The following is a 25,464-nucleotide window of genomic DNA, read 5'->3' as shown; positions in this document are numbered from 1 at the left end:
AGCTACCAAATCACGCAGACGTGCTACAAAACAACAGACGGTGCTCTTGACGTCGAATTTGTCCTTGCATAGCGCCCAATATGCAACTTCTTCGCTTTTTGGCCGCTTTAGCGGTCGTTTTATGCTCATTCCTGGTATTGGCGGCGGAAGACTACTACAAATTGCTGGGTCTGGACAAGTCAGCTTCAGAAAAAGATATCAAGCGAGCATACCGAACCCTAAGCAAGAAATACCACCCAGACAAGAACCCGTGAGTCCATTAAAATTAGTAACTCAAGCTTTTCTTCCCAAGCAGCAAGAAGAGGAAGAAGAAAGACGGAAGGAAAGAAGAGAGTTAACGATCAATGCAGAGGTGACGATTCTGCGCGCGAGAAATTCGTCGAAATAGCAGACGCCTACGATGTCCTCTCCACCCCTTCGCTTCGCAAAGTCTACGACCAATACGGCCATGACGGCGTCGAGCAGCAGCGCAAAGGCGGCCAAGCCGGTGGCCGCGGCAACGATCCCTTCGACCTGTTCTCCCGGTTCTTCGGTGGCGGCGGGCACTTTGGGCATGGCGGCGGACATCGGCGGGGCCCGGACATGGAAGTGAAAGCGGCGCTGCCGCTGCGGGATTTCTACAATGGGCGCGAGATCAACTTCCTGGTTGAGAAGCAGCAAATCTGCGACTCGTGCGAGGGGACGGGGTCGAAGGACCGGAAGGTTGTTACGTGCGACCAGTGCAATGGGCAAGGGCGGGTGATCCAGAAGCATATGCTTGCGCCGGGCATGTTCCAGCAGGTGCAGATGCCGTGTGATCGGTGTGGAGGGCAGGGGAAGAAGATCAAGAACCCTTGCCCTGTTTGTCACGGCAATCGGGTGGTTAAAAATAATGTGGAGCAGTCTGCAGAGATCAAGCCGGGAATGGGCTCGGGGACAAGATTGGTGTTTGAAAACGAGGCAGACGAGAGTCCAGATTGGGTTGCTGGGGATTTGATTGTTGTGCTGGAAGAGAAGGACCCGGAGCTTGGCAGTGACGAGGCAGAGCGCACGGATGGAACGTTCTTCCGCCGTAAGGGCAAGGACTTGTTCTGGAAGGAGCCGCTTTCGTTGCGCGAGGCGTGGATGGGCGAGTGGTCGCGCAACCTGACGCATCTAGATGGACATGTGGTGCGGCTTGGTCGCAGTCGCGGCCAGGTGGTGCAGCCCCTTTCTGTGGAGACGATCCATGGCGAGGGCATGCCGCATTACTCGGAGGGCCATTTGCATGATCATGATGAGAACGATACCCCCGGAAACCTCTATATTGAGTATAATGTCGTGCTGCCGGATGATATGGAGAGCGGCATGGAGAAGGAGTTCTTCGCACTGTGGGAGAAGTGGCGCAAGAAGATCGGCATCGATCTGAGTAAAGATAGTGGTCGCCCGGTACCTCCGCCGGCGGAGGAAGTCAAGGACGAGCTATGAGCTCTTGGCCCTCGCTCTCGTCTTGTATATTGCATTCAATCGCTATCAGGCGTTCTGCATTTTGAAATTGGTGTAGGAGCTAGACTAGACTTGCCTCCCGTTGGGCTTGCAAGCATCCAGCTTGAGGACCTTGGAAGAAAACATATAGATTTCCGGACTACGTCTTACCCTAGTAGTTAGTAGATCGCATCTATATACCTCAGTACTTTCAAGCGATATTGAAGGTCGTAAAGCCAAGCATCTCATCCAATTTGAATTGAACAAGGCTGGTGCCTGTCAGATCACCTAGTGGTGGCGCCGAGAGCTGTTAGAGCTGTTGGATTGTCTATTATCCCATCACTCTGCTATATGTTTATGTAGGTATTCGAGATGGCCATAGTTTCATGGAAGTCAAACGATGCAGATCATCATCGGACATTCCGGGGTACCTCAATCTGACAACGGAAAGTCGGGGGATTCAAGGATGGCATATTAAGCTGACGGCTCCAAATCTGCGATGGCTTGATTGATTGAATTGTCATCAAGGATCTGTCAGCCCTGGAGGTCTCTTATCAAGGCCCCCTAATGCGGTGGGCTGTTCCGTGTACACCATTGGCCAATGGCCTTGCCTGTACTCCGTACCCCTGATTGCAATGGCTCTATTCAATCGCATGCAATTGACTTGATCTTCAGACCTCTGTGGAGGCCTGGTATTTTGTCTCGTAGGCTCCGAATTGGAATTGACCGGAGAGCTTGATAATCTGCATTGTTGGCTGCCGTTTCATCAGTTTGTTCCCCGATTTGCTCCTGCTCTTCTTCGACCTCCCACTTTTCAACCTCCGCCCTCGCCCGTGATATCCAAGTCGATCAAACACACTTCTCGGGCCCGTGGATCTGGCCCAGTACCGATCGTACCATCATGTTTGAATGCGGCGAGTGTGGTGACAGATTCTGGGATCGTGAGGAATTCGAGTGGCATATGACCGACGAAGGCCACTGGTTTGAGTGCGAAACCTGTACCAGAGTATTTGCCAATGGCCGGTATCGAGCCCAGCACATGAACGCAGTCGATCATTGGCTACCTCGTGTCCCCTGCGATACCTGCGACTTACAGTTCACGTCGATACAGGCCGCAAACCGGCATATGCAAAACGAGGGTCACTGGGCCAACTACTGTGAAGATTGTAACCGGGTGTTCCCTACCCAGAATGCCCTTCGAATGGTATGTGGCTACCTAGTACAGACAAAGTTGTCTGCTCATGTGGATTCTGAAACGACATTACCAGCACCTAAATTCCAATGTTCATCGCGGAAATGACGCATTGTGCCCATTCTGTAATCGAGGCTTTGTCACCCCCAGCGGTGTCTTCCACCATCTGGAGACAGGGTCTTGTCCGGCCGCACCATCCGTCAATCGAGAAGCTATCCGAAAAAATGTGTCTTCGAGCAGACAAAAAAGGGCTTTTTACCAACCGGCAGCTGGAATGGCACGGAGACGATACAGAGTACATTGCGACGGCCGAGTCTTGGAACGGAGATCGGTATGAGTGCTATCTCTGCCATCGCGGTTATGGTTCCCTCAGATCGCTCAATCAGCATCTGAGGTCGCCGGCCCACCAGCAAAAAGTGTATCATTGCCCGAACCGCGGCTCTTGTTCCAAACAGTTCACCACGCTGGCTTCGCTCTTCAACCACTTAGAGAGTGAGAGCTGTCGGTTCATGCGTTTTGAGGACGCCCAGAGGGCTTACAGAAATGTGGGAGACTCTCTCATGAGTGGACGACAGCTGACTATGTTCTAATCACTTGAAGTGAGGCGCGATGGGATGACGCTTGCTTTGTCATTCTTGTTTGCTATTATCTTACTTCCTTATCTTTTTTTTTTGTTTGTTTCTTTTTCTTTTTCTTTTTCTTTCGACAAGACTGTTTCTTATGGAATGGCTATTCTATCGATCATACCCATTATTGGTTATTGGTTTACCCAGATAGGTACTATAATTGGATATCCCGAATCTCTGTCAGCTGCTCGAACTATAGACGATTGATCCTGATAGTATGTTACAATTAGATACCCTTGCGATTCACCAATTCCAGCCTTACGTCAACCTGCAGTACGTCCGAATTGTGGAGATAAAAGATCCAATTCCGGAGTAGTAAATCGTTACTTGCTTAGCAAGCCTACCCCACAGAAGCCTGACCCCGGACTGCCCCCACTTAACGGAGGGGTAAAGACTGGGCGAATCACCAAGATCCAATTCCTTTCCGCCAAAGGGTCTAACTGCGAGAGGCTAATAATACCCGAGCTTCTGCTTACCTCGGCACCAGGCATAACTTAGTATGCGGGATATGCCACCTGAGGATGGGGACCCAATGTTGTATAAGGCTTGGGGTGAGAATATGCAGCCGTGATAGCTTTCATAAATTCCGTTATGCCGGTTCTTCGACTAGCAGTTGAACAGAATCGCACGTCGCCCGGTATCAACAATTCTTCTTTGCCCCTCTTTCAAAAGCACCATGGTCATCCCCACCGACCCCAAGTTCGAGGGCTTCGAGCTCCTTCAAACTCCATACAAGACCGTCCAAGGCCATGACATCCGCGTAGATGTCTTGGTTCCTCGCACCTCTGTCACCGGAAAGAGGCCGATCATCGTCCGCTTTCACGGCGGTGGCCTGGTTACGATAACCCTCCACCATCCGACTCCGACAGGCACTAACCAAAACATACAGATAATAGGCGACTCAATTGGCTGGTGGCCTCATTGGCTCTCCGACTTAGCCCTCCAGCACGAAGCGATCATGATCAGTCCCAATTACCGCCTCCTCCCAGGCTCGACCAGCCCAGAAATCTACGAAGACGTGGAAGATTTCTGGAAATGGCTGCATTCCCCCGAGCTGAACCGCTTACTGGCGCAGAACCCGACGCCTGTCGAGGCCGATCTCGACCGTGTGCTTACCTTCGGTGAATCGGCGGGCGGCCTGCTGAGTGTATATGTTGGCCTTTCTCACCCGGCGGACATCCGGGTTATGACAGCTGCATACCCAATGCTTGATCTAAACCCCGACCCATCCAAGTCCAGCCCGAAGCTACCTTTGGGAATGCATACGGATAAGAAAGTGCTCGACGAGGGTCCACCACCTGGCACTGTTGAGTCATCAATCCTGGTAGGGGAGCGCTCTAAATATATGCTCGCTGCGTTTGAGTATCAGACGTTTGGCCAAATTTACGCTCGGGGCACGGACGGTGTAGCCCCCGAGTTGCTCTATCCGTTTCGACGACTGGAGAAATCGCCCGTTGAGATACCCCGGGGGAGGCGTGGCGATCTTCCATTCTTACGAAGATAGCATAGTGCCTGTTGAAGACGCGCAGAAATTTGTTGATCGTCTCCGCGAGGTGACCAAGGGCCAGCCGGGAAATGACAAGATTGTGCTGAGTCTGCAACATGGAGAGCATGGGTTTGATATGGATTTTCGGTTGACGGAACCGTGGATTCAAGATGTCTTCAAGCAAGCTGTGGATAGCTGGCTGGCGTGAACCGCCGAAATGGTAGATCGTGCTAGTACTACGAGTACATCACACCTGAACATGTTAGGTTACAGGAAATAGTAACTTCGGAGTTTCCGCCGGGTCCACTTGGAGCCGCACATGAAAGAAGTAAAACTCCATCCAACGTATTTGCTTGTCTCCAGGCAGACACCATCTCCAGCGGTGCTCTCCTAGCAGGAGCCACTGGTAGATCTACTATTAGATACAGGCGTGGAACCTCCCCATCTTAGCTAATAAGTCGGAGGGAAACGTGCTTCTCTACCCAATTGCACCATTGCGGAGGGGTTCCGATCGCATCAAAGCGCATTTCTAAGCACGTCCTCATGGCACTAAAATAGACAGGGAGAGTCCACTTGATGAATCACCATTGAATCATCCTATTTTCAGACAATAACTGAAACTCAAAGATGCCCCAAATCAACCGACAAACTACATAACAAGGAGGTACTGGTCGTAAGGTGGAACCTCCGGGTAAGCGGCTGTACTCGTATCCAACTCCATTAAATCTAAACACGATCTTCAGTATCGGCTTTGGCGCCGCTCAGATCCTCCTCGAGCATGGCGCAAACGTGACCATTGCATCTTCGTCCGAGAAGAACGTTCCAGGCAGTCACTGAGCGGTTGAATGGCGGCGACAAAGTCCGAGGCGCAGTAGCAGACGTGCGGGACGAACATTTACAGAAGTATTAAGATCCCTCGGCCCATTCGACCACGTCATCTTTTCTAGCGTCGACAAGATCATCCGCCGCAGCCTTGCAGACGCCGATCTCGACCAAGCGAAGCATCTCTTCGGCGTCAAATTCTGGGGCGCGATAACCGTGGGCAAAAGTGAGCTTTCCGTTCCCCATGGAGACGGGACATCAGGCTAAAACTATTTGGACCAAGTCGCTGCGAAATACGATATAATCCGCCCGGGCGGTTCACTGACCCTTACATCGGGGGTAGCAGGATTGAAGCCTGGGAAGGGCGCTGCGATCGGCGGCGCGCTCAATGGCGGAGTCCTCTCGCTCACGCAAGGCCTGGCAAGCGAGCTGGCTGCGAAGAAGATCCGGGTCAATACGGTTGTCCCTGGGTTAGTCCAGACCGAGCTTTGGGATAAACTGGGCAAGGCGAAGGTGGAGCAAAAGGCGATGTTTGATTCGGCGTCTACTGCCCTTCCGGTTGGATTTGTGGCTACGCCGGAGGATATTGCCGAGGCTTATCTCTATGCTGTGAGGGCGGACTATGCGACGGGCACTTTGGTTGTCATTGGTTCGTACCAAAATGCCCTTGGTCTCTGTGCTTGGTCTTACTACCACTTCAAATAGACGGCGGGGGTCTTCTGTAAAGGAGTGTACAGAATAGCCCTGGTTTATATGCGATGTGAACTTTTTGCTACTGGAAGAGGCAGGTTTCAAGACGTGTTCTTCATTTCATTGTAACTCAATGGTAGTCTTGATGGGCTTTGAACCATAGGACTTGGCTTCAAAGACTTAGAATTCAAACGCAGGCTATGTACATCACACGGTAATAAGAATGGGTATCTCAGTTTGGGGTGAGCGAGGCAAAACGAAATTGAAACCACACCGAGCAAGAGGATAGCTAAGAATGTGGTAGGTATTAGGGGTCCCATCAAAGCGATTCGGAGACTTGACACGGGCCCGAGAAGATTATGCAAAGAAGTCCGAGGTATGCAGCCACACGCAATGCAAGTAAACAAGCGATCAAAAAAGCATAGTCATGGGTGTTGAAAGGCTCAGCTATGGTCATGATAAGGGGCATGTCGCACCGGTGCGAGCAGGAGGATAAGGGTGGTGAAAGGAAATGGGGAGACCGAAGAATAGAGATTGGCAGGAGGTATCAGCTGTAGGTCTTGGATCGGCGGCCTGACCAGAGGCGTCGAGAGCTGCCTTCCTGCGCGGTGTTTTTGTTGCGGAAATCGGGAAACTGACTCTGCGGTTTTTCGAGGGGACTCGTCTCCTCGTCGGGGAGATCCATTCGGAACCGCCGCACACTGCCTTCACGATTTGTCTTTCCTTCTTCAAAGAATGGTATCCGCGTTTCTTGGGTCTGGCACCACCTGGGTGCGACCCGTCGCCATGAGACCACGGGCACCCTTACTGGCTCGATCGATCTTCTCATACTCACGGCGTCGCGTTGAGGGTGATGTCCACTCCATGACCGTGGCTGGGACATGTACCGAGGATGTAGTGGGGCTCAAGTTATTGGCAACGGTTCCGGCAGGCACGGTGTGAGATCGCTCTTTTGCTTGGAGATGAGGCCGTGTAATGGAGCTGATAGAGCCGATAGAGCCGATAGAGCCACCGCGATCATAGTCTGCAATACAACTCGACCGAGAAGAAGCCACCGGGGAAGGGGGGTGCTGATACGTCCGAGGAGTGACTACTTTCCCGTCGAGGCTTGTAGGTAGATGCAAGCCGAGAATCCACAATAGCAGCTGATGCCGGATCTTGGAACAGACGACATGATTCTCGGTGTAACGCCAGTAATGACTCTCGGTGATCGACAGGTTGTGAGCTCCGGGCTGGCACTGTGACGATGCTAGGGCTGACTGTTGGTCGTCGAGGTGAATGAAGAGAACCATGGCGACTTGCTGGCCGAGACCGGGCTGTGCTTCGAGACGCTGAGCGAGAAGGAAGCCCCGGGTTGGTCGCAGAGGTTGGGCGAGACGCGGGTCGAGGCTGCATCGTCTGCACCATCTGCACTGTCTGCATCGTTTGCGTTGGCGAGTCTGGGATCTGTGAGCATGGCGGATCCATGTTCTTCACTTTAGGCGTATTCGTCTCGGCGGGAGTGCTGGTGATCTCCCAGTCGGCGCATTTCTCAGTGATTTCAGCGATGGCGTCGGTTGGGACTTTGGCAACCGCATTTATATCAAAAGTCCGTAGCCTAGCAGGCCCTGCCATGTGAAGGTCGCCACGACATGTGACGGACGCCATCGACAAACAATATGGCAGCGCAACTTGGCTGCGTGACGCCGATCGGTACTTAGAGCGATACGGCTAGAGGGAAACACATTGCATATCTTGATCACAAAGCAAAAGAACGAAAAGAGTGGATGCAAACCAGAGAAGGCAAAAAAGTAAATCCCGTAGTGAATGGTAGGGAATCCCTATAGAACACTACAAAGAGTGCCCACACGTTTGGGGCGATTCTCGCACATTTATTGACTACACCGCTCCTGTCTTTTTGTACATGTACTTAAGGAAAGTGTGGTTAGCGCGGGGGAGAGACTAGTGTTGACTCCACCACGCTTTTTCCCCTTCCCAGACTCGGTCTGGATCTTCACCACGCTCGGGCGTAACGCCCCTGCAGTGGCCCAATCTGCAGGGGTTTTAAGGGTCTATTGCCTCCCCGCTAGGCGCCTATTGGTTGAGTACATTGTCCGGACTTTCGCCGGGATGCAGTAGGAAATCATGGCAACATGTTACAGCACGCGCCACTGGGCGGGAACCCTAAACCAACCCAAAAACGCAAAGTCGTGCCCAGTCGTGCCCCTCGTTTTTGCCCCTCGAATAGTCGACCTGCAGACGAATTGAAAACTCTTGCAGAGCCGACGGAATAGAGTAGTGTGGCATCCCTGTTCGACGCGTGGGAGAGTGTCACTAAATCCTTATCCTGGACCCAGGTGATCGTCGTTTGAGGTCACCCCCCACCCATCTCCCATGTCATCCCCGGTCGAGTGGGAACGAAAACGCGGCCATCCAGAAACAGGTTTCCTACTTAACTCGCCTGCTGTTGGCAGATAAATCCCTTTGTCCTGTCCTTTTTGGTCCCCATATTCGCTCGGTCTCGGTTAGTCTCCCTCGAACAACTCTACTGCGTAAAGGACCAGGGTTTCCTCGCTCTTCGCGAAGGTCAAATTATCCCCACTTAGTTCGTACTTATGTGCATATAACACCCGTACGAAGGAGATCAGGAAGGGTCGTCTCTTGGACTCAAAAATCCATAATCAACCCCTATCTTCACCACTATCGATGTCTGTCATGGGTACCTTTGTGTCCCCGAGTGTCGAAAAGTCGGTACCTGCATGAGCCGGTCGCGAATGTGGCCGAATTCTCAATGTGCTGAACGAACAGAGCGTTGGGAACCAGGATTTCGGATACTGTGCCAAACTCCGAGTCTACTGCGCCTACCGCAAAATCCTAGTCGGTTGAGAATGCTCTAGTTTGTTGGGGTGCCAAGGGGGGGGGGGGTTGGATTGAACAGGACGGGGTCAAACTATATTCCAAACGCCCACAGGCGGTGCGAGGCTAAAATGAATGCCCCGCTCAACAAAGACTATACAAGAACATATACTACGCTCAGACGCTTTAAAGGGAATACATGAAAGAGGGGTTTTCGCGGTCGGTCAAGTCCAAGAATCTGTGCGGAGAAGCGGGTCAGCAGACGAAGATTAAAGTTCCACACGGCCAACTCACTCTTGATTCTCCAACCTCACGAAATCAGGCCCCGCTTGGATCACTAGCTTTCGCTTGTTCTCTTTCTGGTACCACCAGAAGACAAAGAGCATGATGCAGATGGAGACCCCGATGCAGACGATAATCGTGATCTCTGCGGGGACATACCGTGGTGCATCTTTCGGGCGGAAGGTTTGTGGGCCTGGAGAGGACTGTTAGCGATTCGGAGCTATTACGAAGGTTAAGAGACTGGTTTCTCCACCCACCAATGATGTTGCCCACGCAGTAGCCGATCAGGTACAACGCTGCCACTGTTGTTTTCTTGGTATACCCGGCCACGTTGGACGAAATCATGGCCAAAAGAGCCACGAAAGCGGTCGGGCTCGCCTGCGACATATAGTACCCAATGAGCCGGCCGGTGTTATTCGATTCAGGAAGGGCCACAATGAGAATCATTCCCACCAATGCCGAGACGAGTCCGCCCACACTGCACAAGATGCGGTGGCCCGTGGCGTAGCCCATGTACCCGTTCAACAGAAGAGCAATGACCTCCACAGCGCCCCCTGGAATGCCGAGAACCAAGCTTTCTTGGTCAGAGAAGCCGAAGCTCGCAATCTAGTCCAATCCTATGTCAGCCGCGGTCCCATTTAGTATCAGGTCAAGCTGACCTACCATTTGGCTGAAAAAGTTTGTGATTCCACCATTTGGAATGTCCGCAATGAGCGCGTAGAAGAAAAATGCCCAGGTCATCGGATCCAAGAGCGCTTCCTTCACCTGATAGAGCTTGAAGTGCTTGTTTCCGATGCCTTGTTGATTTTCTCGCACTCGGACGACTGCTAGAACGCGGTCTTCGGGCTTTAGCCAGCGCGCATTCAGTTGGTTGTCGGGAATGATCCACAGGAAGATGAAACCAAGAACAATAGTGAGCAGGCCGGTGACGAGGAATATAATTTTCCATGGCTCGATGGCGGACCCGTGTTTTGAAGTGCCAACTGCAATTCCGTACGCAATGGCGCCTCCTAGAATCTGGCCCACTCCGTTGAAACAGAACCATATATTCACTCGGCTCCCTTGCTCTTTCTTCGTATACCACTGACGGCTTTGGTTAGCTTCGGTCGCGCCGACGGTGTCAGTTCGCCTACCTGTGAAGTCAAAAGAGCGAATCCTGGAGTGACTGCAGCTTCAAAGACCCCAAGGAAGAAGCGGATCGCAATCGCCCCCTGGTAGTTCTTCACAGCAGCAAAGCAGCTCAAAGTGAGACCCCAGATCACAATGCACGCTCCTGAGTATTTCCCCAAGGGCCAGAGCTGGAGCAACCGGTTGGTGGGGTATTCCCAGGCCAGGTAGCCTAATAACTCATCAGCCAACGGTCTTAATGAGATCGCGTGTTACCGGACTGAGATATGCGCGTACCGAAATAAAATAAACTGGAAAGCCATTGATAATCATCTCCTTTGAGATGCAAGTCGGTCTTGATTCCCATAACGGACGCGTAGGATAATGTGGTTTCTGCGCTAGGTTAGACCCCCGCCGCTATATCATTGACCTAAGAAGACGTACTGTCCAGGTAGTTCATGCCGTAGACAAAACACATAATAGGCATGAGGTGCCAATCGATCGTTCGCAGCAGCCGACGGTTGGTCGCCTCGTCTAATTCAATTGACTCCCCATGGGCACTTTCCAGGGCCTTCATGGCCTCGTCGGCGTCGTGCGCATGCTTCTCGATCGGTAGCTCTTCATGATCGCCAAGACCCACGGCCACCGCCGGGCTATCGACCTTCTTTTCGTCGTCCGTCATAACCTGAATATTGACCGAGAAGGGAAATCGGGTTGGAGAGTACAGCAACCTTGCAACGGAAAGTGGAGTTGCGCCTGCAACGGCTCAAGCAGAGGGGGTGGTAACGGATAAATAGAGAGTGCGATCGCGGCATCCGCCCTGCACGACATGGAGTTGTGATACGCAGTCGGCTAAGCGTCCTGTTATCACCAGTCGCAAAGACATCTCCTTGGTTGTTCATATCAGCCCTCCCTCCTATCAGCGTGCAATATTCAAATGTGACCCACTGCGATAAGCAACAGATCTGGCTGGTAAAGAGGGAAATGAGGAGAGATCGGCAAGCGATTTCGTAACAGGAAACGAACTCCCGAGCCCGTTCGGACTTTTGTTTGTCGCTGGCTTATCTACGAGGGCCTCGCTCACGTACCGAGGCGTGTCAAGAGGATAACATCATGTCAAAGAGAAGATAATATTCAGGACGGGGCTTTTTCCGCAAGACGTTCAGATATGAGTGGCGAGCGCTTGCCGATGCGCCCAAGCAGAAGCTTCCAAAGGCTGGCTTTACCGTTTGGAGCTTATCGCGCTGCCGACGCAGCCAATACATATGCGTGTGGAGCTATCAGTGGCGTCTTATCAGCACTATTTTACTCATACGGCTTGTCGAGCACAGACAACCCTGCACACCCTGGGATATGGCTGTATCTGGAGCTGTATAGCAGCTAGGTTATCTAGCCCCAGGGCAGTACTTCTTCCCGGACTCTCCCCGTACTCAATCTTGGCGATAAGCTGCTTATCCATATTAGGAAATAATGGAAGTCTTGTAAAACTCCGATGCTTTATTCGAACTACCCATCAATCCAAATATATCTTCTTCACCCTCCAGCATCTTGACCTAGAGACCGGTATTATCCGAAGATCGCTGGACCGAAGTATCTGTCGTTTTATGGTCATAATCCGCAATAGGATGAATTCTGCTTAATATAAATCCTAGAAGAATCACCTCATGCTTCCTATGAACAAAGCCATGCTGTTCACGAAGCCACAGTGATATTTCGGCTTTTTTCCGCACAATTGATGGGGCGATCTACCCCGGATTCCCTGCGCCAGCGAGCCCCGCGTTTCTCTCCGTTCATCAACACATCGAACAGTGGGGCTAAAACGTTTGCCATGCATCTCATGCCAACTGGCGTTCTCCCCAGCTTTCCAAGTGATCTTAGAGTGGATCTTCATTTGCCCGATCGCCTGTGAAGCGCTCGGCGGTGGCTATATGTGGAATGCTCGGGAATGTATCCTGTCTCTGGTAGTTATCTCTAGCCCGACTCTCAAGCGCCGAAATATGTGCCTGCAGGTGTTCGTCTGATTATCTTGCGACGGGAGAACAAGGAATTGGAGCAGGAGAATGGGCGGGGCGAAGGGTTGTGATACACATTGTAGAGATAGAAAGATACGCTATTGGGGAAAATACGAATTTTATATTTGCGGAAAAACCCTCATATACAAGCTATTTTCACCTCGTGAAACTCCTTCACCGGCATTATCGCCGGCCTAATGTGGTATTTCCGCGAAATCGGCTCCAAAGGGTGCGGGCCTCATGAAGTGTTCATCATTGTACATCCGGGAACATCGAAACAGGGGATAATCGACAATGAATTCAAGTCACACCATTCTTCACATCGGCGAAGCCATCGAGTCCAATCATCATTTTTACAAGACTCAATTCGCATCGCGGTTCAATGTGATTCTAGGTCATCGAGACCGATCGCAAGAGCTTCATAGAAGCACTCGAGACGAATAATTCAGTAGCCGGATTCCGCTAAAAAGCCCATACTGACCACGAGTAATGGGCATGGTAACAATGTCTTGATCGTGGTGTTGATGTGAGCAACCTGGTATGATAGCAGCACTGGATTTCAGCCATCAACACCAGGTTAGGAAAGAGATTACGATTAGACAATAAACCAGGTAGAAATGTCTTGATAAAAGTATTCAATGGAAGAGCTGGGTCGATTGTACTATCATACTGTAGGAACTAGCACTAGACTGTACATTTTTGCACCAGGTTCAAAAAGGGACCGCAGGCCAACAACAGAACAAGTCGAAGTTTATCAATCAAGGTGTAATGCAACGGGACTGTAGGAAATAATAACCATGGGGGAAAGGGTATCGCGAGCTGACAGCGGAACAGCTGAATATATATCCCGATTATAGTGTTAACTTGAATGGTTGGGTTGATAGTACCATATAACTCTACCTAGGTAAGATATGTCCAGATTATATAAATCGGCACCAGATTAGAAGATAGACCACGGATTAATCATGAAATAGGTGGAATATCCTTAATCATGGTTTTAATACCACCGGATTAGAAGACAGACCGCGGATTAATCGTGAACTAGGTGGAATATCCTTAGTCATGGTGCCAACAACACCAGAATAGAAGATAGACCGCGGATTAATCATGAACTAGGTGGAATTTCCTCAATCGTGGTGCCAACAGCAACATGTTAGAAAATAGACCGGGGGTTAATAATGGACCAGGTGGGATTTCCTCAATCATGGTGTTAACAGCACCATCTTAGAAAATAGATCGGGGGTTAATAATGGACCAGGTGGGATTTCCTCAATCATGGTGTTAACAGCACCATCTTAGAAAATAGACCGCAGGTTAATAATGGACCAGGTGGAATTTCCTTAATCATGGTGTTAACAGCACCATCTTAGAAAATAGACCGCAGATTAATCATGAAACAGGTGGAATTTCCTCAATCGTGGTGTTAACAGCACCAGATTAGAAGATAGACCGGGGTTAATAATGGACCAGGTGGATATTTCTTATTCCTGGTGTTTATTTGAGCGACTTGGATAATAGTATCACCTGACTATATAAAGAAGCACTAGGTTATAACAGACGCCGCGGTCTACTGATGGAACAAGTAAAATTTCCTTAATCGTGGTGTTAACAGCACCAGGGTTTTAAACTGGGCACCAGGTTAGAAAATAGACCGCGGATTAATCGCAAACCAGGTGGAATTTCCTCAATTGTGGTGTTAATACTACCAAGGCTTTAAACTACACACCAAGTCTGAAGATAGACCATGGGTCAATAATGGAACAGATATATGGAACTTTCACATTCCTGGTTCTTATCTGAGCAATCGGCGTGCTTGAGGTTGAGAACCTATGTAGTAAGAAGCTTGCTTATATGGCGGGGACGGTACTGGGGATGAGGATTTACAATTTCGATACTGTGCTTGCGAGTGAGCAGCTGGGTGCGACATACAACGAGTCACTGGATAATTTGCTCAAGGTTGCGGAATATCTCGCTGCATACGCCTCTCAATAAGCATGCTTGAGATCGGTTGAACGACCGGATATTTGCATTGATGAAGCCGGGGAGTAGGCTAGTGTCAACCCAGCGAGAGGGGAGATTGTAAACGAGGATGTTTTGACCTAGGCTCTTGAATCTAGGCATATCTCCGCAGCAGGGCTGGATGTGCATTATCACGAGCCCCCAGTATCACCGAAGCTGGCGAGCATGGGAAATGTGACCTTGACAACTTTATTGCGTGTACAGCCCTGGATACGAAGATCACCTTTGAGCCAAATGAAAGCCCAAAAGCTTCCTCACTCTACAAAGCTCGAAAGTGGGCATATATGACAGCTGGTGTCCCTTCTCCGAATACAGAGGCCTTACGAGCCCTGCTTCCAACCCGGAAAATTGGAGAAGTGGAACAAGTCGGGTATTTAACGTATGAATATAGATCTGATAGTGGGGAAGTAAGACTTCCTTACCAGAACTATGTAAGGTGGCCCGAATGAGCAGGATAGGTCTGTAATAACCTTGACTGTAATAGCCTTGACTGTAATAGCCTTGACTGTAATAGCTGTAATAATAATACTCCGCAACATATAGGGCCAGCGTCCTAACTTGCTATATTAAGTTCTACGTTAGCTACAACTGCCCTGACCCAAACCCGGGCCATAATCCTTCTCAACTGCTCTAAACCAACCCATTACCCTCTTGTCCTTGACTGTTTTCGGATCCCTCTGCCAAAGGTAGCCAGAAGCACTAGAAGCCGTATCTTATTCCCAGGTGGCTCTCTTCAGCGCGAAGTTCTGCACGTCCGAGTTCCTTACCATCAGTCCGGAAAGGGCCTCCCCGTCGGGCATGTGAATGGTCGCAAGTAATACCAAATTGCTTCTGAGAGACAAGCGAACCAGGGAAGGGATTCTGAACTCTCAATGCGAAGAAAATCATCATCTAAGTCGTCGGGCGGGATGGCAATTTTGCCGGTGCACTTTCACTGTTGTCAATCGGGACGTATTCGAGGAATCATAGATACCCGCGTTATATTGTCTGTGGTTCTGGCTACAATTCTCAATGAGTCAGAAATCATTTTGTATCACATGCATTATACGAGTAGACCAAAATAGATCCAATTGAATTACATATTTATTGAGTCGCCTGCCAGGCCTTAACATAGACCGGCAGGTTGAGCAGGAACTCAGTTCTCTTCGGACTCCAACCCAAGACAGTCTTGGCGCGAGAAGCATCAGCCTTGCTCACACGAGACCCAGAGCCTCGAAGAACACGTTTCCCTGGGCTCCAGTGTACTCCAGTGGAGCCTTCACGCCGTAGAGCTCTCGAACATTCTCAGTGATCTCCACGACTGAAACAGTCTCGGCCACGAGATCAAAGATTGGCCACGAACCCAACTGACCATCAATACGATCGATAGCGGCATGAAAGCCAGCAGCAACATCATCAACGTGAATAGTCCCGCTACGGGTCTCTTTATCGGCTGGGATCTGGATGGGAGCAGCGCTGCCCGACTTGGCTGCTTCGGCAATTACACCCCACCAGGTGCTCCAGACCCAGGAACCTCGGCCGTAGATAGTATGGGGGCGCAGGATAGCCACATTGAGCATATCACGCGCGGCCAGAATCGCTTGCTCATGTGCCGGGCGCCAGGCGACAGCCGTAGCTGGCTTGTCCTGGGAGTATACGCTTGCGGGAGGGAGAAGGTCGTTGATGCGCGTCTTTTGGGAGCCGTGGACCCAGGCTCCGGAGCAGTAGACGAAGCCCAGCTTGGGTCCGACGATGTTGTCTTTGGTCAGAGCCCGCTCGCGAGCAGTGGCGGCCTGAATTACGCCGTCGAGGATTTTTCCGGACTTCTCATAAACTGACGAGGCATCTACCACAACGTTGATGGCATTGTCCAGAATCAGCTTGCTGAGTTCATTGGGATTGGTGATATCGATCTCGACCGGAACGACCTCGTTCATGAGAAGGAGCTTTGCCTTGTCGGACGATCGGGCAGTCCCCCAGACAGCGTATGTGCCCGCTCGAAGGAGGGATTGGGCGAGAGCCAGGCCGACATATCCGCTTCCGCCGAGAATTAGGACATTGGGCATTTTGATGAGGCTGAGCCTACTGACGATTTTCAATTATTCTTTGATTGAAACGTGGTTGATATTGAGCTATCTGTCTGTCGTCCCCGTCGCTGAAATCCGGCGAGTCTTATATTTTGTATTTGAACAGCATTTCGTCCTTTCCCGCGCAGGACCAAGCGCCTTCATCGCTCGGTGCTTGACAGAGACCGAGGTGACGAGAATGACAAACATGCCATGGTGTTCACTGTGAAATATTAGGCCAAACAAGAAGTATGGGTGTGTAAACCAGTCGAGGACACGGAGATCGAGATGGTAGACCGTTTAATGAAGCTTTGGAGTGTCGAGCAAACGATCTGCGGGTGGAGTTAAGATCGCGGCGTTAGCCCGGAGACCGAGATCAGGGATGGCAGGAAATCCACCAGAGACTCTTTGTGTCTGAACATGCATGCGAGATCAGCTCTGCTTAATAATGCAAATTGCTCAATGCACCATCGTGATCTAGTTAACTCGTATAGTGATTCATCGGCCTGGGCACGGTTTGGCGAGCTTCATGTTCGACTTTGTCACTACAGAATCCCCCCCTCCCCAAAAAAGAGGAAGAAAGAAAAGTAGTCCAATCCATCAAGTTTGAACTACATACAACGAAACCTCCTTATGAGCGAGTCTTCCCATAAAGATCTTGGGTGACACTTCTGCTTTCCCTGTGTCCGAGTATTGGAAAGCTTTCCCCAGCACCTATCCTACGCATATTTTCTTTTCTCGAAATACTAGTATAACATGGCCCGGTCATATGGTGTGTTTTTCTGGGATCTGTCATAAAGGGTCTAATGGTAGTCAGGCTCCTTGAAAAATGGTTGACCTCGTACAACTATTTGGGAAATGTGGATCCTCGTATAGTCTATGAGGCTAGTGAGTATTCTGGTATCACAGTATATAGAATGTTTCAGACCCGAGAAGTATTCCTCGTCAGACAGCAGTTCTACTCTTGCGACTTGGATTTTTCCTGGTTCCTGTTTTTATCCATTCATTAGCAGTCTTAGAGACTTTTCTCCCCATTCCAAATGGCGAATATCATGACCGTTGCCCCGGAGCCAAAGAGCCTCCTCGGGTATCACCGCCAGCTTGCTCCAAACGCCGCAGTGAAAGTGAGCCCTCTTTGTCTCGGATCCATGGGATTCGGAAATACGCTTAGTACCTTGATGGGGGCATGCGACAAGGATGTGTCTTTCAAGATGCTGGATTTCTTCTATGAGAATGGCGGCAACTTCATTGACACGTACGTATGATCTTATCGGCCGATACATCGCGGTCGCCAAAGCATCCGGTGACTAAACGATAGTAGAGCCAACGTGTACCAGAACGGCGAATCCGAACTCATCGTCGGTGAATGGATGAAGCTGCGAGAAAACCGTGACGAGGTTGTTCTCGCAACCAAATATACCTCTTCCTGGCAAATGGCCAATCCAAAGGTCAAGATTCAGTCGAATTTTGGCGGCAACAATAAAAAAGCGCTCATGTCGGCCTTCCAAGCAAGTCTGGAAAGGCTGCAGACCGATTTTGTGGACATCGTAAGTTCCTTTCACTCTATCTATTTGAATCCTTCGCGTTTTTTGGCCCTAACATGTGCCCGTATTTCCTGATAGTTTTATGTTCATTCTTGGGACTTTACAACGACAGTGCCCGAGATAATGCATACACTTCAAGACCTTGTCTCCGCTGGAAAAGTTCTCTACCTCGGTATATCGAACACGCCAGCGTGGATTGTTTCGAAAGCAAATGAATATGCACGATATCATGGGTTGACACCTTTCTCTGTTTACCAAGGACAATGGTCTGCCGCAGAGCGTGATGTCGAGCGTGATATTATCCCCATGTGCAATGACCAAGGCATGGCGTTTATTCCCTACGGGGTTCTTGGATCTGGCTACTTTCGGACATCATCCCAGCGCGAGGCAGAGAGAAGAACGGGGCCAAACATGAGGGCCGCAATATTGCTCTGATTGACAAGCCCCAGAAGACAATCATGGCCGATACGCTGGATGAGATCGCACGAGAAAGAGGAACCAAGCTCACTAGTGTTGCGCTTGCTTGGGCTCGACTGAAAGAGCCATATATTTTTCCTGTCGTTGGAGGCAGAAAGATCGAGCACCTGGATGCCAGTATTGAGGCATTAGGCATGACTCTCATGCCAGAGGAGGTTGAAACGATTGAAAGTGCCGTACCTTTCGACTTTGGGTATCCTCAGACATTGCTTGGTGGTCCAACTGGTGCCACCAAAGCAGCAGATGTCTGGCTAACCCGACGATATGGACATTTTGACTGGGTTTCGAAGCCGCAGGTGAGTCTAAGTCTGCGAATGCCAGTCAAAAATACATTCTGACATCCTTTCAGGCGCCGGCGGCCCGTCAAAATTAAGCACGCGGAGAGAAAACGTGGGAGGCCTTGAGTTGTCTGAGTCGCTTCAAGAGCACAATGAGCTCGAAGTACTCAACCTTTGCTCGTGTATCTCTTTCCGTGACAGTCCACCTTTTCCGATATTGAGCTTCTAGATGGATTTCCCAGCCGCTTTAAATCAAATTTGCTTCGTATTCAAGGGTCTTGCAATGCCAATAATCCCAATTGGTGTGCCATGCCGATTTGAGAATGACCACGTGTAAATACTGGAAGATTTTGACACCTTCTACATACCTACGTTTTCCGTTCTTGTGCAGTGCAGATATACCTGGTCCGTTTCTTGGACACCCATTGGCCACAATCTAAAGCTTGGCATTTTCCCAAAACGTTATACGAGCCAAACCCTACTTTAACTCCGCCCCAGTCGCTGACAGCCGTCGATCAAAAGCTTAGGCTTCGGAAGATTTGCGATCACTTTCTCATCATCCTCAAGGATACTAGTTTTAAAATGTTTTCCAAATAAATCCCCAGGGGGATGAGCTTCAAGGGCGGATTTGGTGTTTTTTCTGCGGGCGCCTGGGATGCTCCGCCGACGCAGACGCCGGGGGTTGATGAAGAGGGTCACCAGATTCGACTGCGAAAGCGCCACAGAAAAACGAGGAACGGGTGCATCAAATGCAAGTCCCGCAAGATCAAAGTGTGTTAATCCGCCGTCTACTTCGCTTGCGATCTTGCACCATATCGTTGAATCATAAACTTACCAGTCTTCTTCAGTGCGACGAGAATCGACCAATCTGTCGGCGCTGTTTGATACGCGGCGAAGAATGTGTTTTTGAACATTCTCAAGATACAGATGAGTGGCCACGGCGCAGAGTATCCCGAGACCATGGCTTTACGACTCCGAAAGGGATGCAGGGTAAGTTTAGACTTTCCACGGCTGTTGGTCGTTCTGGGGCACCTCATCGATGTGAGTCTCCTTATATACAGGAAGTCACAACACCTGTAGAACATTTGAAGGCCGCACGGCTTATATGGCATTTTGAGGAATTCACTTCCGACACTTTATTATTCGGAAAGCGTTTCTGGGTTGAGGAAATTCTTCCTCTTGCATTCCATGTCAGTTTTTCGTTTCTCTCGCGCCAAGACACAATCCTGACATTTTTAGCATGATTATCTGATGCATGCTATTCTCGCGATAGCTTCGTCGCATTTAAGTTTCCTCCTTCCACAGGCGCGTGAGAGTGAAAGAAGCATGAAAATCCATCTCGGGCATACCCTCCCTGGTTTCAGAAAAGCCGTGGGCACTGTCGCGTCAATCCAGGATACAGATGTGTTGATTGCATGCGGTTTCCTCCTTCTCTATTACATGTGGTCTGTTCCATTTTTCAACGATGAGGGTAACCCAAGCCTCAGTGCTGATTCTGATGGCCTGTTCTGGTTCGCGCTCGGGCTGAAAGAAGTGACCGTAACTGCATATGAAACCCAAACGCGCGCTCAAGCCCATGGACTATTCCAAGACATCGCCATCCCGCAATATGTCAAAGTATTGGCCGACATCCGCAACCGAACTGAGAACGCCATTTGCTCCTATGACTTCAACAAGAACTTCTTTGGCAACCTCGAATCACCGTGTACACAGAACGATGCAACACCTCCGCCAAGCTGTCGTGAGATCAATGCCTTGGAGCGGCTCGCCCCGATCTTCTACGTCGTAGATTCATACTCGATCGGACTCGATCTTGCCGACGTGATGCCATCGTTCATGGTATACTCCTTGATATGGCCAACAAAGACTTCCCAGCAGTTCGTGGATGATATCAGCCAAGGAAAATCGCATGCATTGCTTGTCCTGCTTTCTTTCTACGCCAGCGTGTGGCTCGTCCTAGCGGACAGTGCTTGGTGGGCTCACCGTCGCTGCAAAATTATGTGTGAAAGCATTCTGGCTCAATTGATTCATCAAAATAATGGCGCTTGCAGCGAGAACCTGCATGAAATTACGAGGTACTTTGATTTCAAGCAAAACGATGAAGGAAAATGGGATGTAAACAATAGAGTCACACTCCGCGTATGAGAGATGGGTTAACTATACACATCCCACTACTACTACCACCACTACTAGAAGAAGAAAGTGAAGGCTCGGATGCCATGTCGTGATGGGACTTTAGGATGATTATGTAGCAGACACGACCCCAAAAAACAAAGTGGTCTTTGCAACGCCATTTCAAAAGTTGGCCCGCCACCGCTGGCATATTCCATCTCGGTTTAGATCACGGGGATTACATAGGACTAATTGATTTCCCCTTCACTTCAGCTGTCTTCAGTTGGGTTTGCCTCGTCCTCCGATTCAACTTCGACCGCAGCAAGGACATCGTTTTCAGACTTGCCCGCATTCGCTGCAGTTGGTTTGCTTTCCGTCTCAGGCTTGGGGGTCGCCTGACTTGGGGCGGCTGCAACCTGCTGGGTGGCCTTAATTCCACCGGAAGTCACGTAAAGAAAGAAATCCGCGGGGAAGTGGTCGATATGGTTGAAGAAGTTACCGAAGCTGCATCCTTGTTAGTTTATCGTCCCACGTGTCCAAAAGGGAACGGCTCTTACGCAGAAGTTTGCTCCTCCTCGCGGAAGATGCGGTCATAAATTTCGCGCTGCTTAAATTCTTCCATTTCAGCTGTGTATTTTTCAAAGCCCACGGGGTCACGACCAAGGGTTTTAGCTTTCTCGTTGTACGAGTCGAAGATAGGGCGCTCGAGCAGCAGTCCCAGACTGGGAGCCTTGGGGATAGCGATCCGATCGGATTTGTAGCTCTCGAGGATACGCTCGGGAGTACAACCGCTGCGAGTGATCATGACAGCCATCGCAACCATCTTGCGGATTTGGTGCATCATGAAGCTTTGACCATGAACCTTCAAGCTAAGCCATTCAGTGCCATTGATGATGATTGGCTCCGGGTTCACCTTGAAAGACTTGATTTGGCGTTTGGCAGAAGGATCTTTGAAGGTCTTCTGGACGGTGTAATTATGGAAATTCCTAGTACCAATATACTTATCCAAGCATTCCTGAAGACGGTTGATGCGGGTAGCAGGTGCACGGTACTCCCTCCTCGCAGTCATGTATGCAGCTTTGATAGCTTTGATGGTGTCGAAGACCAAGAGTTGTCGTGGATCCATTTCTGACGGCTTGGGGTTGCCGGCGTCCGTAGGCGGGGCGGGGCCGTCAGCGGATCGATTTGGGGGTTCTTCTTGGGCCGAGGGCTTAGTGGTTGGCGTGGCATCATCACTCTTCTGTCCGGAGACTGCCTCTTCCTCCTCTTTGGCAAAAAGGGAGTTTTGCACGATCTCACGAACATCTTCTGGGAGCTTCTCTAAGATCGGCTTGATGAACTTTTCGTCGACTTTTTCCCAATAGTCTGCTACCTCTGCTTGCCTAGCCTGTACAGCTTCAAGTTCACCTTCCTTCTCAGCCAGCTGGACAATCTTCTTGCCCATGAAGGTGCTGGGATGAGGTGGAAGGAGACAATGACTGGGCATGAGATATTCGTAGATTCGAGAGTCGCAAAGGTTGTAGCAGCTGAAGCTACTCGTGGTCAGCTCATAGCCCCAGACCCTGATCTGGGGGCTGAGCACGTCATTGACCTTCTTGATAATGTCCTTATCTTCAACAATCATCTTCAGCGAGACAACATTTCCGGCGGCATGAACGCCCTTGTCGGTACGCGCGCAGCGAACAAAGGAAGACTTCTTTGGGTCCGAGGCATTAGCTTTGGAGATTGCACCAGCAGCGACCAATGCAGCGAAAAGGTCACCCTCAATTGTTTTGCGATCCGTATTCAATTGCATGCCAGAGTAGCCAGTCCCCGAGTAACCCAGCATGAGGGCGACCTTCTTTTTGGGGCGACGCTCTTCGGCGGCGATCTCCTCTGCGGAGAATTGGGTCGCATAGACCGGCAAAACATCACCTTCGCCATTCTCAATCTTGCGGCGCTTAGCCTCCGACTGTCGTTCAAGGCGTTCTCGCTTGTCTAGTGGTTGGCGACTTGTTTAGTTAGCCGTTGTTGGTCAAAGACAAAGATTTTGCATCTGAATACCTCCACTCGGCGCGTCCCATATCGCGGTTCTTACGCCGGCCACCAGTTCTTCCTTCTCCTCCCTTGTTGTCGGCCATGGTATGCGATTGAAGATTTCAGACAGCGGGGCGGGCTGATTGAACTTGGTATGATAAGACCGAACAGATGAGCCAACGGCTGAGACGAGTTGAGAATAAGAGCCCGAGACGGCACTTCCGGGGCGGAGGACAACTTTCGAAAAGTTGTGCCACCGAAAAGTTGAAGAGAGCATGAAAATAAATGCTAGAGCTGCTTGCCGTGCACCCACTGGCCGCAGCGACTTTTTTGGCATTGGGGAAAAAGGGCGCTAACCCTCTTCTGGCATAATTGCTCCACGGCCAAATCAGGCAGAAATAGTCTGATCACATGACGGCAGAGCCGCGTTGTGAAGGTCGCATTCACTTGCGAGTGCAGCTCCCGCTTTGTTCTGGTCTTGCCTGCAGCTCGGTTTTGTCCTTGAGCCAAGTATATTGGTGATATACACAGGTCTTCCCCCGAGTTGGATTGACAAACGATGCTGGTGTCGACTCAACCGTGAGATTTTTCTTTTCGAAGCTGAGCCTTCTTGACTCCTTGTACGCACTTCGCAGCTTGTCGCATACGTCCAGCAAAATGGATCTCGCCAACACGCTCATTCGAAGCGTGGTGCGCGCTTTCTACGAAACACGCCATATCCTGATTGTGGATGCGCTCTTCCTCCACTCGGTGTATGGAGCTTCCTTGAAAGTAATGAAAGTTAAGCCTGTCTGACCTGACGTATACCACAGTCTCCATGCCGAGGACCTAGCGTTTTTGATGGGGATGCAACAGAAGGACCTCCGGAAGCTATGTGCCCGCCTCCGAGAAGATCGTTTGCTTGCAGTGTATGTGCCGTCAGCCAATATTGATTGGTATGCACGCTAATACTGAACACTTTGCTCTACAGGAGCACACGCCAAGAGATCCGCGATGGCTCCAATCGTCCCGTCAATCGCGAATACTACTTCATCCCGCTCCACCCCGTTGTCGATGCCATAAAATACAAGGTCTCGAAACTGACTTCTACGATTAAGGCGCAGTACACGCCCAGCGAAGAGCGCAAGGAATACATTTGCACAAGGTGCGGTTCCGGAATGGACAGAACTGGATGTGCTGAGCTTGGTTTCGGAGGAAGGATTTGAATGTCAAAACTGTGGGCATATCCTTGAACGGACCGAAGACGTCAAGGGCGTCGAGGGCACCGACCGAACAGGGCACGAGAAAAACAGCAAACTTATGGCCCAGTTGGACAGCATGCTCAAGCTCCTGAAACAAATTGATTCCGTGGAAATTCCTCCCAACGATTTCGAGACCGCCTGGGATCACAAGGTGGAGGTTATTCGCGACCAAAACACCCATCCCGTTCGTGCGGCTATTCCTCTGCCTCCGAAGCAACAAGAAATTTCCCGTGGAACAGCGAAGACCGATGCGGCGAACATCGAGATCCAACTCACCTCCAACGCAGAGAAGACTGCCGCAGAACAAGCCGCAGAGGTGGAGCGCAAGGCAGCTATCGAAGCAGCCAATGCTTTGCCCGTATGGCATACACAATCCACCGTCAACAGTAGCACCGGCCCTCGAATCAAGACGGAGAGCGGAGTATCTATCAAAGCGGAGGATGCTGATGGCGAACAGAAGCCCAAGGTCAACGAGGAGGATGACCACCTTGCCCGTATCTATGCTGAGTTCGAAGCAGAGGAACGGGCCCGAGCCGAGCAGGAAGCTAGCAGTGCCGAGGAGGGCTCGGAAGAGGAAGAGGAGGATGAATTCGAAGACGTCGGGATCTCTGGCCCAAGCGGTCCCGCGACTCCTGCCACCGGCGCGGGCCCTACCAGTGCCCCTACCCCGTCTTCCACTGTCGCGGGCATCAAGCGCGAGCATGATACGGCTTCTAGTGCCCCTGCTTCTTCGGAGGTTGGTACCCCATCGACTCCCGCGGAAGATGGCCCAGCGGCAAAGAAGGTGAAGATCGAACCGGGCCTGGCCGACCCAGCCATCAAGGCCGAGCCGGGAGTCAAGCTGGAGGAGCCTGAGGTCAAGAATGAAGAAGAGTCCGATGAGGACGACGAGGAGTTTGAAGACGTTTGAAATTATTCAAATTGGGTGGGATTCAAAGCGGCGGAAACTACTGCGCACGAACTATCATGACTGGCGCTGGCGCCTTCATTCCATGTATCATTATTAAAGCATCTAACTTGAAAACAAAAAATCATATTTTACCATCTAGTCTTACCTTGAATGCATCGTCACTGACCGTTGAAACCCTTCGAATTACCTCCAAGACTCCCATCAGTACCACTCACACAACTATTGGCAAAGATAGGGCTACACAAACCTGCTGCTCCTAACAATGTACTTCAACGGGCGTTGATGTCTATGTGAGCCAGATGATAATGGATAGCGGAAAGACTTTGG

The 25,464-nt window shown here is 50.5% G+C and overlaps 12 protein-coding genes across 12 annotated transcripts; 7 read left to right on the top strand and 5 right to left on the bottom strand.

Annotated features, from left to right (window-relative positions):
• Window positions 1-80: 80 nt before the first annotated feature.
• On the top strand, window positions 81-1,446 carry N7468_005963 (uncharacterized protein; the record flags this gene model as incomplete). The annotated part of the gene is made up of 2 exons (XM_058475259.1): window positions 81-250; window positions 351-1,446. 2 exons carry the CDS (start codon window positions 81-83, stop codon window positions 1,444-1,446), a joined length of 1,266 nt encoding a protein of 421 aa, XP_058330999.1.
• Window positions 1,447-2,344: 898 nt separating this feature from the next.
• On the top strand, window positions 2,345-3,225 carry N7468_005962 (uncharacterized protein; the record flags this gene model as incomplete). The annotated part of the gene is made up of 2 exons (XM_058475258.1): window positions 2,345-2,726; window positions 2,786-3,225. 2 exons carry the CDS (start codon window positions 2,345-2,347, stop codon window positions 3,223-3,225), a joined length of 822 nt encoding a protein of 273 aa, XP_058330998.1.
• A 712-nt stretch (window positions 3,226-3,937) lies between these two features.
• On the top strand, window positions 3,938-4,955 carry N7468_005961 (uncharacterized protein; the record flags this gene model as incomplete). Its single annotated transcript, XM_058475257.1, has 2 exons — window positions 3,938-4,664; window positions 4,771-4,955. The coding sequence occupies 2 exons, from the start codon at window positions 3,938-3,940 to the stop codon at window positions 4,953-4,955; spliced, it is 912 nt and encodes a 303-aa protein (XP_058330997.1).
• Window positions 4,956-5,525: 570 nt separating this feature from the next.
• On the top strand, window positions 5,526-6,274 carry N7468_005960 (uncharacterized protein; the record flags this gene model as incomplete). Its single annotated transcript, XM_058475256.1, has 3 exons — window positions 5,526-5,536; window positions 5,695-5,785; window positions 5,924-6,274. 3 exons carry the CDS (start codon window positions 5,526-5,528, stop codon window positions 6,272-6,274), a joined length of 453 nt encoding a protein of 150 aa, XP_058330996.1.
• Window positions 6,275-6,806: 532 nt separating this feature from the next.
• N7468_005959 (uncharacterized protein) lies at window positions 6,807-7,088 on the bottom strand (the record flags this gene model as incomplete). The annotated part of the gene is made up of 1 exon (XM_058475255.1): window positions 6,807-7,088. One exon carries the CDS (start codon window positions 7,086-7,088, stop codon window positions 6,807-6,809), a length of 282 nt encoding a protein of 93 aa, XP_058330995.1.
• Window positions 7,089-7,276: 188 nt separating this feature from the next.
• N7468_005958 (uncharacterized protein) lies at window positions 7,277-7,873 on the bottom strand (the record flags this gene model as incomplete). The annotated part of the gene is made up of 1 exon (XM_058475254.1): window positions 7,277-7,873. One exon carries the CDS (start codon window positions 7,871-7,873, stop codon window positions 7,277-7,279), a length of 597 nt encoding a protein of 198 aa, XP_058330994.1.
• A 1,407-nt stretch (window positions 7,874-9,280) lies between these two features.
• Window positions 9,281-11,165, bottom strand: N7468_005957 (allantoate permease family MFS transporter; the record flags this gene model as incomplete). Its single annotated transcript, XM_058475253.1, has 7 exons — window positions 9,281-9,332; window positions 9,389-9,569; window positions 9,634-9,982; window positions 10,040-10,459; window positions 10,510-10,715; window positions 10,781-10,876; window positions 10,928-11,165. The coding sequence occupies 7 exons, from the start codon at window positions 11,163-11,165 to the stop codon at window positions 9,281-9,283; spliced, it is 1,542 nt and encodes a 513-aa protein (XP_058330993.1).
• Window positions 11,166-15,707: 4,542 nt separating this feature from the next.
• N7468_005956 (NAD-dependent epimerase/dehydratase family protein) lies at window positions 15,708-16,559 on the bottom strand (the record flags this gene model as incomplete). Its single annotated transcript, XM_058475252.1, has 1 exon — window positions 15,708-16,559. One exon carries the CDS (start codon window positions 16,557-16,559, stop codon window positions 15,708-15,710), a length of 852 nt encoding a protein of 283 aa, XP_058330992.1.
• A 1,040-nt stretch (window positions 16,560-17,599) lies between these two features.
• On the top strand, window positions 17,600-18,953 carry N7468_005955 (uncharacterized protein; the record flags this gene model as incomplete). Its single annotated transcript, XM_058475251.1, has 5 exons — window positions 17,600-17,814; window positions 17,881-18,106; window positions 18,182-18,448; window positions 18,553-18,876; window positions 18,930-18,953. The coding sequence occupies 5 exons, from the start codon at window positions 17,600-17,602 to the stop codon at window positions 18,951-18,953; spliced, it is 1,056 nt and encodes a 351-aa protein (XP_058330991.1).
• An 832-nt stretch (window positions 18,954-19,785) lies between these two features.
• On the top strand, window positions 19,786-21,003 carry N7468_005954 (uncharacterized protein; the record flags this gene model as incomplete). Its single annotated transcript, XM_058475250.1, has 3 exons — window positions 19,786-19,848; window positions 19,920-20,048; window positions 20,098-21,003. The coding sequence occupies 3 exons, from the start codon at window positions 19,786-19,788 to the stop codon at window positions 21,001-21,003; spliced, it is 1,098 nt and encodes a 365-aa protein (XP_058330990.1).
• Window positions 21,004-21,239: 236 nt separating this feature from the next.
• N7468_005953 (pseudouridine synthase PUS2) lies at window positions 21,240-23,323 on the bottom strand (the record flags this gene model as incomplete). Its single annotated transcript, XM_058475249.1, has 3 exons — window positions 21,240-21,474; window positions 21,528-22,947; window positions 23,014-23,323. The coding sequence occupies 3 exons, from the start codon at window positions 23,321-23,323 to the stop codon at window positions 21,240-21,242; spliced, it is 1,965 nt and encodes a 654-aa protein (XP_058330989.1).
• A 320-nt stretch (window positions 23,324-23,643) lies between these two features.
• N7468_005952 (putative transcription factor TFIIE complex alpha subunit) lies at window positions 23,644-25,137 on the top strand (the record flags this gene model as incomplete). The annotated part of the gene is made up of 4 exons (XM_058475248.1): window positions 23,644-23,738; window positions 23,799-23,894; window positions 23,957-24,130; window positions 24,168-25,137. 4 exons carry the CDS (start codon window positions 23,644-23,646, stop codon window positions 25,135-25,137), a joined length of 1,335 nt encoding a protein of 444 aa, XP_058330988.1.
• Between the last annotated feature and the right edge of the window lie 327 nt (window positions 25,138-25,464).

Source organism: Penicillium chermesinum (genome assembly GCF_028974085.1).
Source record: "Penicillium chermesinum strain IBT 19713 chromosome Unknown utg000004l:1.0-3345178.0:1.0-3348027.0, whole genome shotgun sequence".
NCBI lineage: Eukaryota > Fungi > Ascomycota > Eurotiomycetes > Eurotiales > Aspergillaceae > Penicillium > Penicillium chermesinum.
This window is presented reverse-complemented; position numbering and strand designations above follow the sequence as displayed.